General features: G+C 44.7%; 1 protein-coding gene across 4 annotated transcripts in view; it reads right to left on the minus strand.

Annotated features, from left to right (window-relative positions):
• The window catches only part of DDX31 (DEAD-box helicase 31), a 65,526-nt gene that overhangs the window by 14,173 nt on the left and 27,568 nt on the right, over window positions 1–23,785 (minus strand). For 3 of the 4 annotated variants that reach the window (XM_024210404.2, XM_024210403.2, XM_024210407.2), the window contains 4 exons: window positions 21,458–21,597; window positions 12,863–12,944; window positions 7,349–7,460; window positions 2,858–3,038 (listed from right to left, as the gene is read on the minus strand). In XM_024210404.2, the coding sequence (XP_024066172.2) occupies window positions 2,858–3,038; window positions 7,349–7,460; window positions 12,863–12,944; window positions 21,458–21,597 (515 nt within the window). Of the gene's footprint in view, window positions 1–2,857; window positions 3,039–7,348; window positions 7,461–11,775; window positions 12,157–12,862; window positions 12,945–21,457; window positions 21,598–23,785 lie in introns of those variants that run through there. The other variant, XM_024210405.2, reaches the window with a different exon arrangement.

The following is a 23,785-nucleotide window of genomic DNA, read 5'->3' on the forward strand; positions in this document are numbered from 1 at the left end:
GCCAGGGAGGATAATGCCCTGCAGATACAGGGCGCTCCTTGAATGCGTAAGGGACAGTGCATGGGGGAAAGCACCGACACCACTTGCTGGGAAATCTGACAAATAGGCAATCAGTGTAGGCATCACCGGCAGAATGGAGGTGGGAGTTTACATTTCTGTAGCACAGAAGAGAGGATAAATGGGATGGGAATACGCCATGAAAGGCCTTAAAAATGAAGACCAGTCGTTTGTGCTTGATGCGGTGGAAAAAGGGGAGCCAGTGGAGGGCGCAAAGAGGGAGTGCTATGGTCTCAAAGCGAGCCAGGAAGACCCTTTCTGCAGCAGCAACTGGGGGAGAGGAGGCTGCATTTGCCGAGGCCAGAGAGGAGGAGGTTGCAGTGGCTGAGCCGGGATATAAATGTTTGCTAATGCAGCCTCACTGCTAATGAACAGGAGAGTCACTTCTTAAAAAATTGAAAGTGAAAGCGTTCATCTCCTCACCATGCCTTCGATGCCAGTGCTTCCCCATCCAACGCAGAATGCCAGCCATGAGAGACTACATTAAAGTAGGTTGGGGAGATGCTACAGGAGAATTATTTCTGAACATGTGGGAAAACCATGGTCTCAGCTTCTGAATGCCCAGAGGGCCAGCTTGGGAAGGTCTATTGTGGAACGTAGTATTTGCACTGTATAAAAAGTAACATGCAAAGCAAAGCAATTGCTCTAAGCACCCGCTGACTTGGGGATACTCTTCAGGAATCAGTTCAAGTGAAAACTATTATCTCTTGCAAACATTTAGAGTGAAGGGCCGTGTCCCAGAGAACATACCTTCGGGAGGGAGAAGGGGGTAGTGAGCCTCTGGAACAGTGGTTCTCAACCTGCGGCCCATGGGCTGTTTGCGGCCCAATCAGCACAGAGCTGCGGCCCATGTGACATCCTCAGGGCCATACAGGTAGTATTGGATGTGGCCCGCAATGGTAAATAAGTTGAGAACCACTGCTCTAGGAGGTGCCAGAGCATGGCAGCGGTGGGAGACCAAATAACTGTCAATGGGAGAGAAAGATTCCAAGTTGTGAAATTTGTCACGTTCTGCACTGTGTCCTGGAATGTTCACAGCATCCTTTGTATCCCGTTCCCCCTGCCTGCCCGCCCCTCCAACCCCCGACACACACACTTTTGGCAGGTTGATTTCCTCCTCACATGAATTCTTCAAAGGGGGGAGAAAAAACTCCCAATCAAACCACAACCTTCCTGTTTAAAAGGCCAACTGGAGATGGTGTTTTCACAGAGGTAACAAGTGCCCAGAAAATAGAAATAGAACAACTGCAGCAAACTCAGAGCTACCAGGTGCAGAGTTGCTGATCCACACAGGAGCATCTTCATGCTTCTAAACTGAACTCAGAAAAGTTGATATTTACTAGAAGCCAAAATACAAGGTAATTAAAAAAAAATTTTTTTTTTTTAAAAGACTGAGCTCCCACTCAAACACCCAGTTCAGCCGTGTATAGTAATAAAGCTAATCAAAATAACACTTAGGACTAATCAAGGCTTTGGGAAAATAAACTAATGAAGTATACACTGCAATTAGCATGGTGGAAAACTGAGGCACAGAGAAATCACATACCTTGCCTAATCAAACAACCCAGTATCACAGCCAGAATTTCCTGGCTCCCAGTCCTATGTTCAGGATCATTAGATCAGCCAGAAGCACTGTTTGTATTTATGAGGTTCGTTTGGTCGAACACTGTTCTCTCTTATCTGTCCACATTCCAGGCAGTTCATCTCGGTGGCATGCCCACTCCCCCACATCAGGTTTCAAGGTCGCTCTCTTGTCCAGGTCTCATGTGCAGCAGTGACATTACAGAAGGCCAGGCTACATTGATACACATCCATAGACCAACTCCAGTTTTGCCAATGCCCTTTGGATCACGCAGCAGACGCGAATAGCTTTGCGCGGTGAACACACAAGGATTTATTTTGGAATACAATCTGTTAATCTGAAAGGGGGAAGCCTAACACGCTTCCCCCTTTCAGATTAACAGATTGTATTTAAAGAAATAGATCAGAGAGGCAGAGACCCTAACAGGCCAAATGAAACAGCACCTCTCTCCCCCTGCATGCTCATTAGCAGATTCATGGGGAAACATGCCACACGGCCACGCCTCAATCCAGCTCAGCGCCGGGCAGATGTGACACGGTTAAGCCTTGTAGGCAGGTGTGTGTGTGTGTGTGGTGTCACTGTACGGTGTGCGGGTGTGTGTATGTGTCCCCAAAGATGCTTGGCACAGAAATTCTGCCTCTTAACAACCGGCCAGCGGCACAGTGTATCGTCTACTCAATGTGGGCACTCAGTAGCACTGTCAGGTTATCTAATGGCCAAATGAAGTCCTCAGACGAGTCGCCCTCCTCTCAGAGCAGGTAATGCTTTTCCTAAGAGCCACCCACTGTATCCCACGGTCTCGCGAGTGACTTTTGGGTAGAAAGTCATTCAAAACCCTAGGGCCTCTCCATGACCCCAGCACAGCATGTAAAGAGGAGGATGGCTGTTATTAAAGCAGAAGTCAATAGGGCAAACAAAAAATGCTAGCCCTCTTGAAGTAGCTCTTTCCACTGCAAACAGAAGCTATCAGGCTTTTTTCTTTTCTCTCTCCTGGGGGAGGCTCCTGACTGATTGGATGGTGGGATATTGTGTTGACAGTAGAAAGAGTGGACAGTAGAAGAGTGGTTTTTGCGTCCTCATCTCCATCTTTCTGTTCCTCAATTTATCCCAGTTTTCTCCCATTATTTCGCAGCCCCATTGGTAGAAAACTTTCAAACCAGGGGTCAAAACAACATGCTCATGACGTGGCCCTGGCTCCAGAGAGCTGGACCTTCCTACCTTTTTGGTTTCAGTTTGGTTTTCTTTCCTGGACTAGCAGCCATGGAGGCGCTGAGGTTCTGAGGGGCGTCTCTCAGCCCAAAGCTCTTGGCCACATGGCCCAGGTGGAGGGATTTGATGTGGAAGATGTGCTTCAAGGTCTTGGGGTAGGTGGTGTAGGAGCGAAGGAAAGACTGCAGTGCTGCGAAGGACAGAGAAAGAGTTATTCTTTCCACCGCATTATGGATTTTTTTTTTTAAACCTGCTCCATCCTGCCTGTTTCAGCTGAAAGGACGTTGCCTAGCCATTTGTGATACCCTGGATATCAGCTCTAGGAATGGTTGGGATATTAAAAATACGTGAAGTATTAGTGCAATCCTGTGGGGGGAGGAAAGTTGTGAGGAGAGAGGTCAGGAGCAGAAAAGAAGTGACATGAAGATACAGGTCTGCCTCTTCTAAACACTGCCCCCCTGTCCGACAGGATGGTGGTCTTCAACCTGCGCAGGAACTGAGGTGGTGACCTTGTCCGGTAGAAGCTTAGAGAGGGGGAAAAGGGGAGGTAGGAAGAGGAAGAAGACAGGAAGGCAGTGGGATGAAGAGAGGCAGAGAAGGGGTTGTGAGGAGGGTCGGGGGCAGACTCCTCCGGTACCACAATCCCAGCAACCAATAAATTCTTTGCCAGTCACCAGCTAGTCCCTTAGAAATACCTGAGAGACACATGGATTTTCTGTTTCATCACCAGGCTGAGAACAGAGCTCACCTTTTAAAAGGGGAAAAAAAACCTCAGTACCATGTACATTTCCTTAGAGTCTTTACCCCTCTAATGCCTTCCTCAGATCTTACTGCTCTAAGGACAAGCCTCAAGGATGGCAACACTGCGAACCACACCTGTGGCCATCCCAGAATGCTAACCGCACCCACCCTTCAGGCTGCAGCTTTCCTCTCTGCTATTGGGACACGCTTTGACTGAGGCTCACCCCCGTCTCCCAAAATCCCCTGCTCGGCTCACTAAATCGCCCATTCACTGCTCCCATTCAGACCTGCACCTACAGCCCCCCTCTCACAGTCCCCGACAGCAGCAAGCTCTAAACTCTAACCTCCCATGCCCTTGCTTGTTGAGCCACTGGACCAGCAAGTTTGCCCACAGCTTAAATCTAATCTCTCAGCAGCAGCAGGAGCTTGGAGTTTATGAACAGTAATAAAAATGTCATTTTAACAGCTCAGCTCCTGGAAGGACCCTGGGAATCCATCAAAGCTCTGTTTACTGAGTAAAGCGAACGCCTTTTCCCAATCGATGAGAAGAAACTCAGGTGAATCCTTCGCACCCCTCCCCTGATTTCCTATCGGGAGTCTTTTAGGGACATCTGAACAACTAAGGATCAGTATTTTCGGAGACGATGCTTAACATTTCAAATGCCCAGTCTGCTGGAGGGGCCCTCGATAAGACACCAAGAGCAATAAGGACCCAGCTTGAATGCTCTCAAAATCCAAATGCTCCTGCTCTCTCTCTCTCTAAAGCTATTGGGTTAAATTCACTCCTGCTGTAAGGTGTAACTCCCATGAAAAATTCTACGGCAGCTGCACCCACTTACATCAGCTCAGAATCTGGCCCGCTGGCTATTTCACTCCCATCAAAGCTATAAAGCCCCTTACAGCACTCCAATGCTTGGATCCCAAGGACCGTGGGGAGCCAATGTTTTTGGAAGCAGCCTGTAATCAAATACTGGACATTACCACTGACTAGGTCAGAAAATGCAGAAAAGGGAAACAAATGCACTGCTGGCATGGTTTCCAAGGGATTGTCTGCCATGAAGGCAAAAGCCAGCTGCAATGTTAATTATTCATGATTCTTGGCTTGGAAGGGGAGGAAGAAGGGAGTCTATGGAAGCCAGTCAGTGATGGAAAATTTGCATATGCAGATAGTGGAACAGGAGAAGGGGGGCGGGCAGCCCTGGGTCAAGACAAACAGTGGCTGCATCATGTTTCAACATTTCATGACATTCTGTACGCATTTCCCCACAGCAGCCATCAAAAGTCATCAGCATGCAGCTCAGCAACAAGAGCGTGTGTATAGAGTTACACTGTGCCGGCACAGACATGGATCTGTTTTGTACAAGACTCAAGCCCATTCAGTTGTTTCCTTTTGTCCCAGTGTATTACAGGTAGCATGGTCTGGAGACGTGAGCAGGGCACTAGGGCCCAGGACTATTGGATTCTATTCCCAGCCCTTCTGCTGACTCCGCATGACCACTTGTAAGGGTACGTCCAGACTACCCGCCGTATCGGCGGGTAGCAATCGATTTATCGGGGATCGATATATCGCGTCTCGTTGAGACGCGCGCCCTGTCGACTCCGGAACTCCACCAGAGCGAGCGGCGGTAGCGGAGTAGACGCGGGAGCCGCGGCCATCGATCCCGCGCCGTGAGGACAGGAGGTAAGTCGGAATAAAATACGTCGACTTCAGCTACGGTATTCCCGTAGCTGAAGTTGCATACCTTACATCGACACCCCCCCAGTGTAGACCAGGCCTAAGTCATGGAACGGCTCTCGGCCTCAGAGTTTCCTCCGCTGTAAAATGGGGATAACAGGGGACATTCACTGGAGTGTCAAGAAGCCTAGTTGGTTAGGAGCAAGAATTTGATTAGGGAGGAAGGTTTGGCCCGTGTGTTTGTAATGAGCTTTGAGATACTTGGTTAAAAACCATAAAAGTACTACAGCATCAATCAAGCAGTTCATAGCAACATCCACAACAGCGAGGTCTGGCTATTATACTTCGCAAATCTCTAGCACCTTCCATCCAAAGAGCTCAAAACACTTTAAAATGTGAATGAATTGAGCCTCCCAGGCCTCCAGAGGAGCGATGCAAGAATTTAAAGGTGAAAACGAGGCAGAGAGATATTATATGACATGCCCAAGGTCAAAGCCAGGACCAGAACCCTAGAATTCCAACTCCCAAGTTCCTTGCTCATCATCATCTTGATGCATGCCATTTGAAATGTACAGTTTAGATTAGAGCAGGAAGATCTATTACTAAACATGATTCCGTCACTATGTCCTTACTCAAGAAGCTAGCACAACATTCAGAAAATAGCACCTCTGCTCTCTTGGCAACAGACCCAGCCATTTGTCTTCAATTTAATCCAACAGCCTCGAATCCTGAATTTACATTATATATCGGGAGCATCTTCTCCCTCCCCAGCATGTACCGTTACAAGATGGTGCTCTCTGATCGCTTTCTTTATTTGTACCTTGAAACAGAATGATCTTTTCTGGCAGACATTACCATCCACAAGGAAAGTATTTCACTTTTATTGTGGGTTTTTTGTTTTGGTAAGAATGATTCAGATTGTTAATAACTCAATACACAGTGAATTCATAAAGAACCCTGCTCTCTTAGAAGTCAATGGGAAGTTCTGCACTGAAGTCAATGGGAATTCTACTGAAGTTAGGACAGCAGTATTTAGCTCGTACCTGAGTGGGATGGGAAGAAATTGACCAGGAGGTGAAGTGAGATGGAAGGAAGAGGGTTCAAAGGAAAATAATCTAGTTATATATTTACCCTAGAGCATAGATGGTTCAGTTCCTTGGGTGCAGGACTGGGGTCCTCGAAAGGGCATCCAATATTAAGTTTGGGTAACAGCTAGTAATTTGCCTTGGACACTGTTTTCACAACAGGTATTTTGTTTTTGCATGCACATTCCCCTGTGCCCCAGATCAGCCTTGTAGAACAGGAGGGCTGTATCAGTTCATATTGTACCATCCCTTTGGTTTCTGCCAGGAGGCAGTGCATCAGTACAGGATCTCTGGCCACTCCCATGGTAATTTCCCCCCAGAGCAGATGCAATCTCTTGCCCCCTATCCCACTGCCATATTCTCAAATCTAAGTATAGATGGTAAAAACTCACTGTATTGCTCTGTGCCATACTTTACATATCCTACCTGGCAAAGACAGAAGATGAAACGGCAGATTTGTACATAAAGATTAAATAATAATTGTAGTTATCAGCAATTGTGCTTCCTCTGCTACTGCTGCTTCCCTCCATGCACACATGTACACACACACACACATGTACACACATCAAATGGAAATATATCCTTGGCTGAGGGCTGCTAGGCATCTCTTCCAAGACATTCAGTCTCAATGGGTCAAATGTATCCCTGGTGTAAACAATGGATTCAATGCAGTTACAACCAGGATGAGGTTAGCCTGTTGCCTCTGACCTTCCCCTTGTAACACATAACCTAGACACTCACGTGACTGGGTCAGAGCTCCCTAGATGCAAATCCTAATGAAAGCCAAGACTGAACTTCATTTGTGCGAAATACATGAAAGCAAGAAATTAACATTTAATATCATTATAAAGCCTTCTGCGTCCATTTCAACCCCCCTTAGAGACACTTCTGCTAGGGAATGCTTCTGCTAGGCCTTTCCCCCAAAGCCCACCCCATCAGAGGGGAACCCTTGCCGTTTGTATCAGCCATTCAGTAATAAGTTTAAAGAAACCTACTGACCTTTCTTTGCCCACTGGACAGTTCCCTCACCGGAGTGCACATAATTTTCAAATTCCGTCTGCAAGACCGTCGCCCGTTCCCGCACTTCCTGGGGGTTCGTGCCACGGGATTTCTAGGAGGGTGGTGGGAGGATTAGAGGAAAGACAGAGTTTGAGTCAGGAATAATGAAGCAGTTTAGAATAGATTTAATAACAGTAAAATCACACAGTAACCACCCCAGGGCCAACGAGGGTAATCCTCTCAATATTACTAGGGAAAAAAATATGTATAGATAAAGATGTTAAAGTCAAAGCAACCAGTGAGCACTGCTTCGTGAAGGGAACAAATCAGGTTTAATTTTGTGTTTTCTAACACCTATCACATATATTTTCCCCCCTCTCCTGCTAGCAGCCACTTTGGATTCACCGATTCAGCTTCCAATCTTGATTACAGCAGAGTCAGTCTGGAGTAACTCCATTCAGATCAGTGGAGTTACTCCAGACTGACACCACTGGGCCCAGTTTTCTCTTGTGTTTTAGAATGATGTTATTCTAAGTAAGACAGGGAGTAAATCAATCAATCAATCAATCCATCCATCCATATAACCAGTCCTGCCCTAGGACAATGAATTAAACCACCCACATTCGTTCTCTCTCATTCCCTATCAACTTCCTGCTCCTTATTCTCATCTTCACTGATCTTCCTCTCCCTACACTTCCTTTTTCATTCCCATCTACTTCCCAGGACCCTCCATCCAAGCTGCTCTCTCCACTTCTTTCTTCCACTCTTGGCCTACTGCCTTCCTAGACCATGAACAATCTCTTCCTTCCTGCACCCTAAGCGCCCTCTCCACTTCCTTCCAGAGAGCCCCTTTATGCAATGACGTCTCTGCACTTTTCCATGCGTGAACCATTGTCCCATGTATTGCATCTGTGCACGGTAGACAAGGGGCTCTAGTCATTTTACTGGATTTTGGGGGGAAAAGGTCTCTATATAATCTCCAAGCTACAAAGCACAGCAGACCAAATTCACTCCTGGTGATACAGGGTGCAAGGCTGACTTAAATGCCGTCATGTCTGCTTACACCCGTGGAGAACTGAATTATTAACAATAACTAATCTGATGAGCTATTTCGCAGTCGAGGGTCCATGCAAGGATTTAATATGCCAGAAGTGGAGCCACCTCACCAAAGCGGACATTTGTCATTGTCATTATCAAGTTTCTACTGACGTGAAACATAAAACTTTTTTTCTCTCCCCTCCCCACCCTCTCCACTTTTTCTTTTGTTAAGCCTCACAGGCAGCATAGAGTGTCACCTTCCCAGCGTTTTTTAATATGAATGCGAAATTAGCGAGGTTGCCCTTTCCCCTGGCGGACAGAATCCTCTGTTATTAAAAAGTAAAGCACTTTAATAATGAAAACTTTTTCTCTTTTTCCTGTGTTTTAACTGTTTAAAATTAATGAGAAGGGCATAACAGTTGTCAAAGCGATATTGAAAGCCGGGTAGCCAGGACCGAATAAGCACGAAAATCCCTCCAGAGTGTTAAATAAACAGTGCTTCAGCCCTCTCCGAATCCCTCTGTTGGTTATTGTATACATTCTGTAACAGCACTCAGAATAGATCTGAGCGCTGGGGAGGCAGAAAGGTTTCAGAATTCCAATAAAGGCCTCAAATTAAAGACAGCCTGGTGCGAATTCCAGGAGAAAATTAAAGAGACCTCAAGCTTAAGTGACAGGTGACTTGCTTCTGTGTCACAACTGTCAGGGGATTTAGTGATAATATGGCAATATATTACAAAGGACTTTTCTTATTTCCCCCTTTAGGCTTCAAAATGAGGCATCTCTTCTTGCTGGTGGAAGGGGGGGGGGAGAGTAAGACTAAAACGAGGGATAAAAACTAGGTGCATAATTTCCAAAGTGTGAGGTCAGCCCAAGAAAAATAAATCAAAAAAAGCAAATGGAAGAAAACATAACGTCCTTAGAAAACAGCTTCCCCCCTCCTCTCCTATCCCCTCAACCCCGCCAGAAAGATTTCATTTTAAAGTTGCCCCCTAATGGGCATGAAGAAATCTGGGTTTTGATTCCTGCCTTCCAGGGAAGTTGGTCTTAAAAAAAAAAATTCTAAATTTAAAACTGACTCAGAGTCGAGCAGTGTAAAAAAAACCCCACCGTACACCACTGTCTGAGGCTGTGGACAGATAAAACAAGTGGATTGGCAGCTACAAGCAAGTCTGCATCCTTTACACACCCGAATAAATCTCATTCCTGAGAGTATCCCTGTTCAAGTCAGAGAGACAATACACCTGAGGCCCTTCTACCATATGCCAAGGCCCAAAAGATAACATATTGCAGTATTGGTTTGCTTGGCTGTTTCTCCTTCTAGATATATTTACTGCCTCAGTTAGTGGAACTAACCTTTGTAACTCATGGATGCTAAACTGTGTGTTGCGTGTATGTATGTACTATGTTACAGACTCCGCCTCATTTACGAAAGCTTCTACTACTCTGTGTTTGTACAGTGCCTTGCACAATGGGGCCACATTCTTGGTTGGTCCATAGGCACTGCCATAATAAACATAATTAATAAATAATAATATACACAAAGAGCAACTAATTTTATTTGCGCATTTTATGACATCACAGAAAAAAAGAAGCAACCATGCTAAAAAAACCAAGAGATTCTCTATTTCATAAGAGAGAAACGTTTGTCTATTAAGACGGGGGTTTTTTGGGAAGGATACTGGAAATCTCCAAGTTCATTAAGGAAAAGGGTTCATAGAAACTAGAACAGGAGGGATTTTTTTATGGTTAAAAAAGAAGGGGGAGGTCATAATACGTCCTGCTTCTGTGATACTTGAAAACAAAAGGAAGGATGTTGTTTGAATAACTTTTTTTTTGCTTGGCTGATTCTGACCCTCTTGCACAGTCCCTAGAACCCACCAAGGTATTTTTTTCTATCCCTCCCCCCGTAAAAGTTGAAAGATCAAATGTATTCTCTTTGTAGGTGGGTGAACAGTCACGCACCCAGATGTAGCCACATATATATTTTATGTGTCTAAATATAAAATATACATTTTACAGGCACTTCAGCTCACTCCCCAGTTGCTCACAGGAGCCCAAAAATGTGTGTTCCAAAGGGGTATTTATAATGGACTTCAGTCAAGGCGGTGAGAGACGAAAAGCATTATAATGAGGACTCTATGTGCATGAGTATCACATATACGTGACTCCATGCGTGGAGAGCTAATAAGGTAAAGAGAACTCTGTAACTTGCAAGTAGCAAAGCCATGACTGGGTTAGGTTAGATCCTTCATAACAAGCGGAAATTAAAAGTTGCAATCGCGGTCTGTTCCACACACAGTTTATTCTGTTCCTCGTTTGCTGTACTGGCTCTATGGAAAAGTCCTATAGCATAACCTTTCCATAGACCTTTTAGAAATCACCCTATAGAATTTGAGAGAGAATTAGATCCCTGATATAGAAGGCTACAGGCTGTCATAGAAAGGATTGCATCTTCTATTACATTTTATAGGCTTTTAAAGAGTAATGTCTATAGAATCTTATTTAATATCCATAGAACTATATTGGTTTCATCCCTATTCAATTTTTCAGGACATTCCCGTAACAAGATATTTCTTCTCTTGGTCACTGTCTTTTAAACCTGTGTCAGGCAGCACCACCAACTTCCCACAACTAGGGTGAATCCCAGCTCCACTGAATTCAATGGCAAACTTCCCATTATCTTAAATGGGGCCAGGAGTTCAACTTTAGATTGGCAAGCTCCTTGGGGAAGAGATCATCTTTTTGTTATACGTACCGCACCTAGCATAATGGGGTTCTCTAGACGCTACCACAAGTAATGAATGGAAATACTAACTGGTTTCCAAATATTGGTTTATTTTGGTGTGGTTAGGGGTTAGCCTTATTCTACAGATGGGGAAAATGAGGCACAAAGAGTTTGTTAAGGCCAATGTTTTCAAAAGTGGCCACTGATTTGAGAACCCTCAGTCGTTGGGTTCTCAATTCAATGCACCATTGGCCTGATTGTCATAAACTTCAAAAGAGCTGCAATTGAAAAACCAAACCAAAACCTTCCAGAGAAATATTTTCTCTTCCCAGCCAACACAATTACACTGGCCCAAGATGGGTTATATTCTGCCCTGGGCCAGTGCCAGATTTTAAGTGGGATATCTTTAGAGCCAGCAGGGCTAGAAATTCGAGTTTTGTAATCGTTGAAAGGGGATTCCAAGTCTCCAAGGGTACACACAAAGCTTACTTCCAGGCAGGAGCGTGCACAGGAATAAAATATGACCACTTTTGGAGCGGCGCATTCTGTGCCCCTGCTGCGGTCCCAGGGCTGGAGGAGCTGTCAGCTCCCCCCACAAACCTGGGGCCAGAGGAGTTCTGTGCCCCGCCGATTACTGGGGGGGGAGGGGCATGCCCCTGCTTCCAGGGATACTGGACTTCAAAGTAGTGACATTTTTATGCATAGAAAAGGTACGTTAGGTCATTTTTAGAAAATGCAGCAATCCCAAACTCACACCAACGAATCCTTTATCCTAACACACACGCTTATTAAACTATGTATTTGTTAGACTACTTTACAGACCACACTCCTGAACAATAAGGATTTGTTCCAGTCAACATACAACAGAAAATAAAAAAACCCGTATATACTGTATATTGACTTGAGGAAAGGGCCGGAAATACATGGTTTTGAATAGAAATGTCAGATGATCCACAGATCTTCATGGTAGATGTATGGCATAACAGAAGGATGACTGTTTTTCAAAGGCATGGGAACACCCACAGTTGCCGTCAGTAGGAAACTGGAAGACAGTGCACAAGTTGAAGACTGTTGGCTGGTGTAAGGAAACGAGTGAACTGGCAAAATAATGAGCGAGTGGAAAAATAAACCTGGATAATGCTTGACTTTCACTCACATTCTATCTAAGAACTGGGCTCTTAAACAGCAGTACTCTCCAATTTGCTCTAATGACAGAGAGATCCACTGCAAGTGTCTGCATTCTGTGAATTAGCAAGGAAGGAGCTGATCCAAAGCCCACCAATGTCAGTGGAAAGACTCCCATCTGCGACAATGGGCTTTGGAGCAGGCGCTAAGCAAACAAAGGTGAAAATTAAAAAACCCTGGAGAATGCATCACAAAAATGTTTATTTACTTGGAGGACTGTTGTGTAGTTTGTAATCAACATATTTCAGAATCTGCTAGCTAATGGACTGCAGTAGGTTTGTAAAAAAAGCAATGCAGTTTCTTTGCCATAAAAGCCCTCACTACAGCACGGCCTGCTGTGAAATCTTTGCTGAGCATTGTAAAGGGACATTTTGGAGCAAAACTTTCAAGGAACATAGATTAAGGAAGTGTGGAATAGCAAGGTTCAACTGTCATTTTGCACTGCCCAGATCATAGGTTTGCTAATACCTTGTCTCGAAGAAACAGAGCCAAGGAAAAGCTTATTTGTCATGCTTGGTTAGGAAACGTCAATTTAAGCAATTCCAAATCGAACATTTGCTCACCTTGGTTCCCCACCGGCGCTCCTGGAAACGATCGTCTTTCATCAGGCTGGACAGAATATCCTCCATCTTCATTTCGGAGACACTGACGCAGCAGAAAAGGAAACAAAAAATGGTAATCTCTCCTCTTTTCCCAAAGACAATGCACAGCTTTCTCTATGGCTATGTCTACACTGGCAATTGAACGACAAAACTTTTGTCTTTCAGAGGTGTTACCCCCACCACCCCTCAAAAGACAAAAGTTTTGCCGCGACAAGTGCCAGTGTGAACAGTGCTGCTCGCTGGGAGTAGACGTCTTTTGTCGGCAGGGGAGTCGTCAAACTGCAGCTACACTGCGCGACTTTTAGGGGCATGGTTGTGGCAACACAGCCCTGTCACTAAAAGCTGTGTAGTGGAGACATAGCCTACAAAAGCTGACTCGCTTCCTCACCAAGGGGATCAGATATAACCAGTGATCCCCAAAACCCCACAGAATGGTAAAGCGGGGCAGAGGGAACCAACGCCTAAAATTTCAGCCTGAGAATCCAGGCTCTGACATGATGCCCGATATGTTTTCTTAGTGCTTCTCACTCCCAACGAGTCTCACTTCAGCCACAATTTACATCACCATAACTGACACGGAACCTGGGAGATGTCTGAAGACCTGGAGTGAAATCTTTGTCCTACTGAAGTCAATGGGAGTTTTTTATATTGATTTCAAGAAGGCCACGATTTCACCCATAATCTTGCTCCCATTAAACTGAAGGGCAAAACTAACACATATTTTAGTGTTGCAGGATGTAACATAACAGTAGCCACGGGTGGGAAGTGAAGAAGAACAATGTAGTCCATTGGAAGATTCTTGGCTCTCACCTACCATAAAGTCTTCAATAATTAGTACTTCCAATTTTAAGGTTTAACTGAAAATTATTAATTTAGCTCTAGAGAAAAGCAGCAGAGTAACTGGGAAATATTAGTGTATTATGAAAAAAGTACCAGATAAAGTTTTCATATGGTTCCTATCCTCAGTAATTTTGAACTGGTCAGTTTTACAGTAATAATTAATAAGACAATGAACCTCTAACACACCTGGACGATCTCAAAGGACTTTAATAAACATTAAGGTGACCTGCAAAAGAATTGAGTTTGTGCACTTGTGTGTGCATATATATGAGAGAGAGAAGTTCATAGATTCAAGGCCAGAAGGGACCATTCTGATCATCTAGTCTGACCCCTGTATAACACAGGCCACAGAACTTCCGCAAAATAATTCCAAAAGAGTATCTTTTAGAAAAACATCCCATCTTGATTTAAAAACTGTCAGTGCTGGAGAATCTACCAATACCTTTGGTAAATTGTTCTAATGGTGAATTACTCTCACCATTAAACATTTATGTCTTATTTCCAGTCTGATATTGTCTAGCTTCAACTTTCAGCCATTGGATCATATAGTACTGAAGAGCCCATAATTAAATATTTGTTCCCCAGGTAGATACTCATAGACTGTAATCAAGTCACCCCTTAACCTTCTCTTTGAGTCTATGACTATAAGGCATGTTTTCTAATGTCTAAATCTTTAATCATTCTCATGGCTCTTCTCTGAACCCTCTCCAATTTATCAACATCCTTCTTGAATTGTGAACACCAGAATTGGATGCAGTATTCCAGCAGCAGTCACATTTATGCCCAATATAGAGGTAAAATAGCCTCTCTTCTCCTGCTCGATTCCCGTCTTTATATATCCCAGAATTGCATTAGCTCTTTTGGCCACAGAGTCAGACTGGAAACTCATGTTCAGCTGATTATCCAACACAACCCCCAAATCCTTTTCAGAATCACTACTTCCCAGGGGAGAGCCCCCCATCCCGTAAGTATGGCCGATATTCTTTGTTCCTAGATGTATACATTTAGCTGCATTAAAATGCATATTCTCTGCTGGCACCCAGTTTATTTAGTGATCCTTAATGCTCTGTATCAGTGGCCTGTCCTCTTCATTATTTACCACTGCCAATTTTTGTGTCATCTGCAAACTTTATCAGTGATGATTTTATGCTTTCTTCCACGTCATTGATAAAAATGTTAAACAGCACAGGGCCAAGAACCAACCCCTGCAGGACTCCACTGGAGACACACCTGCTGGATGGATACTCCCGATTTACAATTACATTTTCACACACACACACACTTTTTCCCCCCTCCCAGAAAAGAAAGTTTTTCTTTTTTGCTTATTTTTTATTAGGTCTCATCTTTCCTTGTTTTAGTGGTGAACTCCTCAGAAGACTAGAGAACGTGAGGCGGAGCATTCTCAGCCCTCATGGGCCGAGTGTGTTTGACTCTAGCATAGGAAAGGTTTTCTCCCACATGTTAACAATCCCTCCCCCCAAAAAATATTGTGTTGAAAAACAAATGGTGAAAAGCAGGTATAAGCATTCATAGGTCATATCATGTGCCAATGGAAATTTTGCCATTGGCTTCAATAGGACCAATATTTGGCTGTATGAACAGTACTGTATTAAGAATTAAACCAACGTTCTGTAAAAATTTGAGGGCCAAATATACTTTTTTACTGGCACATTATGCGGTTGCTCGTCCACATTTTTCTACCTTAGCAAACTCTGTGCCTGTGTGAAAGCATAGAGAGGCCCTTATTTTTAAATCACAGCATTCTAAATGTAACAAACAGAATTTTTTGGCCAAGTGCTTTTGCTTAATGCTGCCATGTGGAAGACTCCGGGTCAACACACAGACCCATCGTATCATTCTCCAGCTCAACAAGGCATGGAGTGCATCCACGTCTCCACTGGAACACACAATGCTTACTTCCAGGCAGGCAAGTCAACCTAGATACAATCTACATGGAGCTACTATTGGGTGGGTGCATAACTGGTTGGAAAACCATTCCCAGAGAGTAGTTATCACTGGTTCACAGTCAAGCTGGAAGGACATATTGAGTGGGGTCTTGCAGGGATCAGTTCTGGGTCCGGTTCTGTTCAATATCTTCATCAATTATTTAGATAATGGCATAGAGAGTACACTTATAAAGTTTGCAGACGAGACCAAGGTGGGAGGGGTTGCAAGTGCTTTGGAGGACAGGATTAAAATTCAAAATAATCTGGACAAACTGGAGAAATGGTCTGAAGTAAATAGGATGAAATTCAATAAGGACAAATGCAAAGTACTCCACTTAGGAAGGAATAATCAGTTGCACACATACAAAATGGGAAATGACTGTCTAGGAAAGAGTACTGTGGAAAGGGGTCTGGGGGTCATAGTGGATCACAATCTAAATATGAGTCAACAGTGTAACACTGTCGTAAAAAAAAGCAAATATCATTCTGGGATGTATTAGCAGGAGTGTCGTAAGAAAGACATGAGAAATAATTCTTCTGTTCTACTCCGCGCTGATTAGGCCTCAACTGGAGTATTGTGTCCATTTCTGAGCGCCATATTTCAGGAAAGATGTGGACTGATTGGAGCAAGTCCAGAGAAGAGCAACAAAAATGATTAAAGGGAAAACATGACCTATGAGGGAAGATTGAAAAAAATGGCTGTGCTTAGTCTAGAGAAGAGAAGACAGAGGGGTCATGATAACAGTTTTCAAGTACATAAAAGGTTGTTACAAGGAGGAGGGAGAAAAACTGTTCTCCTTAGCCTCTGAGGATAGGACAAGAATCAGTGGGTTTAAATTGCAGCAAGGGCAGTTTAGGCTGGACATTAGGAAAAACTTCCTAACCGTCAGGGTGGTTAACCATCAGGGTGGAATAAATTACCTAGGGAGGTTGTGGAATTTCCATGGTTGGAGATTTTTCAGAGCAGGTTGGACAAACATCTGTCAGGGATGGTCTAGTTAATACTTAGTCTGGCCTTGAGTGCAGGGGACTGGACTAGATGACCTCTCAAGGTTCCTTCCAGTCCTACATTTCAATGATTCTATAAAGGCAGCCTATACAGCCCTGCTGCAGGTACCAAGCAGCCTCATGGTCACTCAACGATGATGCTCTTCATGTGATTAAGGAGCTCCTAGGATCAGTCTATTCTCATCCAGAAAGATGGTGACAGCAACAAAGGACTGAGAGGCTAGGGGAAAAGAGTGGGATCAGCAGGATTTTTCCATGCCTCACCATCCCCCAAAACAAAAACACTGTAAAGGACTTTGTTTTACTAGCTTGCAGCATCCATTTCCCAGCCAAGTTATTCCTCTTTCCCACTAGATCTTGCAATCATTACGACTGACTGCAATGTTACTCGGGTTAGGGCTGATTGGACACAGACTCCCTGTTGGATAAGCTCACTCACCAAGTCTGACATAGCCTCAGCGGCCATTTTCAATGCCAGTCCTAAGACTTTATTTTCTTTCCTTTCTGGGATCACAGTCAAAAAAGTGAAACTTCAACATCTCTTCCTGGTTACGTGTAAAACCAATGCCCTGCCTGTTTGTGATCATTAAAAATCCCATGGAGCCTTTTGAAATAAAGGAGACAATCTGGTGTCATAGCCAAGTGTCACAAGGGGTGTTTATTTTCATGACTCCACCAAAGTCAACGGAGTTACTATGGATTTATACCTGTTTACAGAAGAGCAGAGTTTGGACCAGTGCTTAGGAATCTTTCTGAATCAAAGGTGTCATAGGAATGTAAGGATTCTGAAAGGTATTATTTTTGTTTTCTTAAATTTGGTGAATTCAGAGATTAATAATAATACTCTGCACTTCAGTGCCTGCATCTGAGGATCTCAAAGCACTTTACAATAGGAACTGATCTTGATCCTCACAATACCCTGCAAGACAGGGAGAACAGTAATGACCTATTTTGCAGCTATGGAAAAAGAGGCACAGACAGGTTAAATAACTTTTCCCAGGTCACACAGGGAATCAATGGCAGAACCAGGAATGGAACCCAAGAGTAAATACTGACAGCTCCACAATTTATTCGCTAAATCACACTACTAAATGCAAGCATGGCACATGGGAAAGCTTCCCCCTACTGTTCTGCTTACGAACCTTGATCGTGACCTGCAGTACTACACCATCTCTGCTGTTTCAGTCCTACCCAGTTAAAGGAACCAAAGTGAACACAACTTCTTGCAACATCAAGTTCATGACATGCCGAGGAAGGAGCAGAGCCAGTCCAGAGAAGTTATGATTCGGTCCAAAAGGTTGTGAGTTATGGTTCTGCATTGGCCAAGATCCCAGCCTATGTGGAACGCAAGCATCAGCTCTTATGCAGCTAGGAAATATTGCACAGAGAAGATTCCTTCACAGAGAATGTAGAGGTAGAGAAAGGAAAGGGGAGGGAGGGAATGGAAGGAAGGGAAATGGAGCATAAAAAGACAACTGAGGATTTTTCTGTTTGTTTTTGAAAAGCATAACTGTAAATTAAAACATAAATGGCAACCACTTAAGCAAGAGAAAGGCATTTCTCCCCATACCCCCAAAGGTTGCTTTGACACAGCTATGAATGAACATGTCAAGCCTTTGACATTGATTTGCCTGAGATATGTCACCCCTTCTCCTCTCTCCTGGCGTGGCGCCAGCTCACAGCCTTATAGATATGCGAACTCAGTTCACAGCAGGGAGCATCATGCAAAGGGGGAATGGGGGATATGTAAGGGGGGGAATGACTCGTGCCTTCACGTGGATATGCTTTCCTTCATAAATTAGTTAGGCAGCCGTTAGGAGATAAAGAAATTATCTGATGGCTGTCGAAGCAGGCGCGGCTAGATTACACTTGAAGGAACTAAAAGAGACATAAGCAAAAATATATATATATCCATATCTCGCCGACTTTCTTCTGCTTCTTGCTTCCTTCCTTTGAAGGAAAAGCTTTTAGTTACAAACAGGGCTGAGGCAGACCATTTTGGAATCTAACCTTAAAAAGAAGAGGGAAATACATATGAAATGACAGGGAGAGAGAGAAAGAGAGAGAGAGAGAATTTCTGGCTAGGGAGGGAAAATGTAACGTTAAATTACGCAAAGCAAGAAAACAAAGTTGCAAAGGAAACCATACAGCATTCCTGAACCCACTGGGTATTACCGGTCTCAGCAAAGCCAAAACGGAATGGTTTGGGCAAAGCCTAACCCTGCTCTGAGATCTTAGAAGTCAAATAATGACTTTAGGTATAGGTGAAAATTAACTGAGAGTGATTTCCGATTTCAAAGGTAGTCATTCCTAATTCTGAAATAGATTTTCATTCAGGAACAAGCCGCGGCTGCTCTGATTATTTATGATTGTCAACAGTTCTGAACCTAAACCCAATGCCCACTGGGGGAGGAAAAAATCCGCCTGGCCAGATCCTCAGCTGGCATAAATCAGTATAGCTCTGTTAATTTACAACAAAACTCCAGCGACCTGTCTTGCGCTTTGTCTTCCTAGAAACACACATTTTACCTAGTATTTTACATATCGATAAACCCATCAGGACTTAATTTAAAAGCATATTTTAAGTTAAGCAAAGAAACAAAATACAAACCCAAACAACTTATGCAGGCTTCATAAAAAGATACAAAGAAGATCCGGGAACAAAAGTTATCATGGCAGTCCAGCGCCTGCTGTCTTTTGCCCTCTACCCTAATTTAAATTGTCAGGATTATCACCGTAATGCTCAGTTTATGAAGTGTGGGGGCAATTTGTATGGATGGCACTTGCTGCCCTGAGCTTCAAGCTGCCTTTCCGAATCTTTTCGGTAATTCATCAGCACTCCTCTCTAGTCTGTTGCCCCCTCACATACACTGGCACGATGATTTGGAAGAGAACAAGATATGCCACTACATACAAGCCAAGCCACCCGCCTGTCCCAATTAGACACACATTTTTCCGATCAGGTAACTGTGGGTGAATTACACTCCACTCTTCTAGAGGCCCGTAATCTTATGGCAAGCAAGTTTTATTACGAGGATTACATTGAAAAAATCAGACAATATACTCAGTGTAATTTGGCTGTACTGATTTCGGAACGGCTAAAATACATTATAACTGCTAGCAGGCTCAGGAGACACTGCTCCTTAAACTTGTCAAAAATACCCAAAAGGATGAAACTTTGCTAATTAAAATTAAAGTAAAATAAAAACAGGCAGTTTTACCTCTTTACCCCTTCCCCTCAAACAAACAAAAATACAACTTTACATCTGGAGTTAAAAACTCACAATAATGTGGGATTTCACCTTTAAAATGTCAGTGCTATTTGTTACATGGGGGAGGGGAGGAGGAGAGAGAAAAACCTGTCAGCTTAGGCCTCCATGTCTTGCTGGTGTCTGCTTAATAGATTGTTTCCTGGGATGATGGATGGCTCTTTGTTAGACCACTAAATGGCTCACCGCCTAGAAGAATCCGCTATTTGTTGCCAATGTTAGTTTATTTCAAGAATTCAAAACCAAACTAGAATCTGGGCGGCTCCACCCCATTTATACACCCACAAAATAAAAGCCAGTTCGTTTGTGTATTGTCGTTTACGGGTCTGCACTGCAGTGATTTGACTTGGCTGTTGTTCTGAACGACAAGAGACATTGATACGAGGAGCACAGGAAGGCGTGAACGTCCAAATGGCTGGTGACGAGGTTGGGACAGGGTGGCAGAGTAAAGAGCGCTCCAAAGCAGCGGTGATTAGCAAGGATGGGGAGGATTCACGCTAGGATGCACAGCCCTGGTTAGAGGTAGGCTCTTTCCCTCTTAAATTGTGAGGAAGACTTTAGTGTTCACAACAACTTCAGGACTGATGGCTCCCAGACACAGAACTCCTATTTATACACAACGCAGGCAGAGGCCGTGCAAACTTCTCCCACCTCTCTATGGACCTCCTGTTGGGTCACCTCTAAGGGTCAGAAGGCAATTCAGGCTTCATGACACGTTCATCCTTGGTTTTATTCAGGAGGGAGCTGAGAGAGGGACTAACAGGGTGGTGGGTTTTGTGATGTGGATGCTTGTCCATTGAGAACTAAGACCGCATTTCATGCAGACTGCCGAACAGCCATCCATATGTAGGCTCTGGGCATCCTGTCTAGCCTTCCTCAGCCCTACTCCCACATTCTTTGACTCGCCAGAGGTGGCAAGTGCCGCTGAAGCCTCCTCCCCGGGCTTTGCCAATACACCTCACTCTTCGCCTGCAACACTCATGCCATGCCAGTGCCGGGGCCCTGTACAGTTCTACCAGACTCTCGTAAATAGGACTTGCAACAGTCTCTACTATTGCAGTCCTGAGCCTAAACATATGGCACAGCTTGGTCAACTCTCTCTCAATTGTGACCTCTAACTCCCCAGTTATGCCAGTCCTGGATCTCTGGTGAAGAGACAGCATGAACTCTGACAACGTGGGCAAGTGTCCAGTAGCCATTAGAGATGCTCACTTGACTTGTGACCTCCACGAGGCAAGGTCTGAATGCAGGGCTTTAAAGGGAACAATTGTGCACAATAGATCCCTTCCTTGCCATCCTCCCCACAGTAAATGTGTCATACTGATGATTTTATAGGTGTTAGTTCTCTCTTTTTGCCATTCTGTGGCTAGTCCTGAAGCACAAGAATTAATAACTCTTATTAAAACCCGTACAAGACCCAGTCCCTCTGCAAGTGCCATGGAAGGTTAATTAGCTGAGATGAGCTGAAACTTTTGTTCAGGTTTCTGACTCACTTAATCTTGTGAGAAGCCAGCGAGTTGACATATTCTGCCTCCGAAGGAGTCAGGACAAGCAAGCTGTTCCCGTGACAGCCAATCCGAGCCGTCCTCCCAATTCGGTGGACGTATTCTGCAGGTGAAGCCGGAGCGTTATACTTCAAAAGGAAACATGAGAGAGAAAAGGAGGAATTAACAGAACACAGTGCGTTAATTATAAACAAGGCACCTCGTCTATTAACCTAGAAAGGATCCGGGGGCCTTGCCTTCCTTAGAAAGGAGCTGTTTATAAAGAACCCATTGGACTGATCCCTGGAACCATCACTCAGCTCAGCCTCATCAGCCATAGCAGGGTTTTGACATGAGAATGTGACACATTGGCCAAGTTTCAGATAATAGGACAGTTTCCCCGTCTCAATGTCTCTCTTCGCTTTTTAAATTTTATTTCTACACAGGCTTGTCAGTAATCTGTTTGCCCTTTTTTTTTTTTTTTTTTTTAAACAAGATTGCCCACACAGAGCAATAAGCTGCCTGCAGTACATTTGGGAGGAAAGCTGCCAGGAGAAAGGAGAAGGATTCAAATTCAAAGTCAGGCTAAATTGCTCTGGTTTATTTAAAGTGAATTAGTGCCAGTTACTCGGCAGAAAACAACCACAAGCAAAGTACCGGTGCACAGCTCTTTATGTTGGAGGTAGGTGAGGGATACAGACCAATTGTCTTTCCATCTCTACCCATCAGACACTATTAACATTTTGATTAAGCTCCCAGTAATAAACCAGTGACACCCATTTACTTCAACAGGCATTAAATTTGCAGGATCTGGTCCTACAAAGTGGGACACTTCCTCCCCCCAACCTTCTTGGAAAACCAACACACAGAGATACTGCTTAGAAGTAAGCCCTCTGCGTTTACCTGGAAAAAACCCAACGACCAAAGCCCATTTTAGTGTTTATACCTGCGCCCTTTGGCAAAATCTCCACTGGCTAGAGGTGTGAGTAAGATGCTGTGAGCAATCTAATTGCTCCCTGCAGGTCAGTGCTCAGGGACACTGCTCTCAGGACAACGGAGCTTTCGCCTTCTGGACAAGCAGAAGTCTCCCTAGGCTTTAGATAATTTGCACTGTGTTCAAGCATTGGCAACTATATCTTTGGATAAATAAATTGGGCCTGCAAACGAAAGACTTTGCCCCCATCCTCCGCTGACCGGCTATCTTTTTTTTTTTTTTTTAGCTAAAATTAAAATCAGACTAATTACATTGAGGGGTATGTGTAGCGGGGTGGACACCCCGCTCCTGCCCTGAGGGGGTTAAAGCAGCCCTGGAGAGGGTTGTGGCGGAGAAATGCTAGGCTGATTGGGGGGAGCAGCCACAGGTGGGGCCACACCCCAGTCAGGCCACAGCTGGCCCTATAAGAAGGCTGAGAGCCAGAGACTGACAGAGACACTCTCTCTAGCTCCCTAGAGAGAGAAGGACCTGGCTGCCTGGGAAGCTGAGGAGGGTACCTAGGGTGGAGCAGTGCTGGGGAAGGGCAGAGGGAGCTGGGGAGCTCCAGCCTAGAAAAGCCCCAGGCTGCAGGCCGAGTTAAGGGCCCACAAAAAGGGTACTAGGGCTGCAGAGGGGCAGCCCAGGAATAGGCAGAGGCAGCTAGTCCAATCCCCCTTGCTGATGATGAGTGGTTTATAGACTGCAGTCTGCCCCAGTGAGCGGGGGCTAGATGGAGACTGACAGTAGCCACTGAGCCAAGGTGGGGATAGAGGGTAGGGGGTTCCCCTGGGAGGGGAGGCCCAGAGACTGTGGGTTGCTGCGGTGGGCAGAACCCCTGGGCAAAGGGCACCAGGGTCCCGGAGGGACACGGGGGCCAGCGGCAGGCAAGACATCATCCGACCTGCAGAGGGCGCTCTGGAGCTGGAAAAGAGCTAATTCCCTGGACAACCAGCAGGAGGCGCCGCGCCAGTGAGTCATCGCCCTGCCACAGCGTGCTAGAAATTAAAAAGCTGTTTTGTCGGTGAACACACCATGCTATTACCCAAGTGTCACTTAGGGTCCATCTACACTGCTGCTGGGAGGCGGCAGCACTTTAGGCCAGCTGCCCAGGTACGTACCTAGGATCTTGGACAGGATTATACTTGGGCTCACAGCCACATTGCTAATTTTAACTTGCTGGCTCGATCAAAGCTAGAGCGTGCACAAATTACACCCCCCAGCTGCAATGAAGACGGACCCTTAGTACATGAAAATCTTGGGTTCAATATTTCTCCTTGTATTTTTCAAAGTCAACTTGTAAAACTTTTAACTTTAAAATAATTGTAAGCAATATTTCACATACACTCCTCTCTCCCTCAGTCCTT

Source organism: Terrapene carolina, unplaced genomic scaffold (assembly GCF_002925995.2).
Source record: "Terrapene carolina triunguis isolate 2854851 unplaced genomic scaffold, T_m_triunguis-2.0 Scaffold238, whole genome shotgun sequence".
NCBI lineage: Eukaryota > Metazoa > Chordata > Testudines > Emydidae > Terrapene > Terrapene triunguis.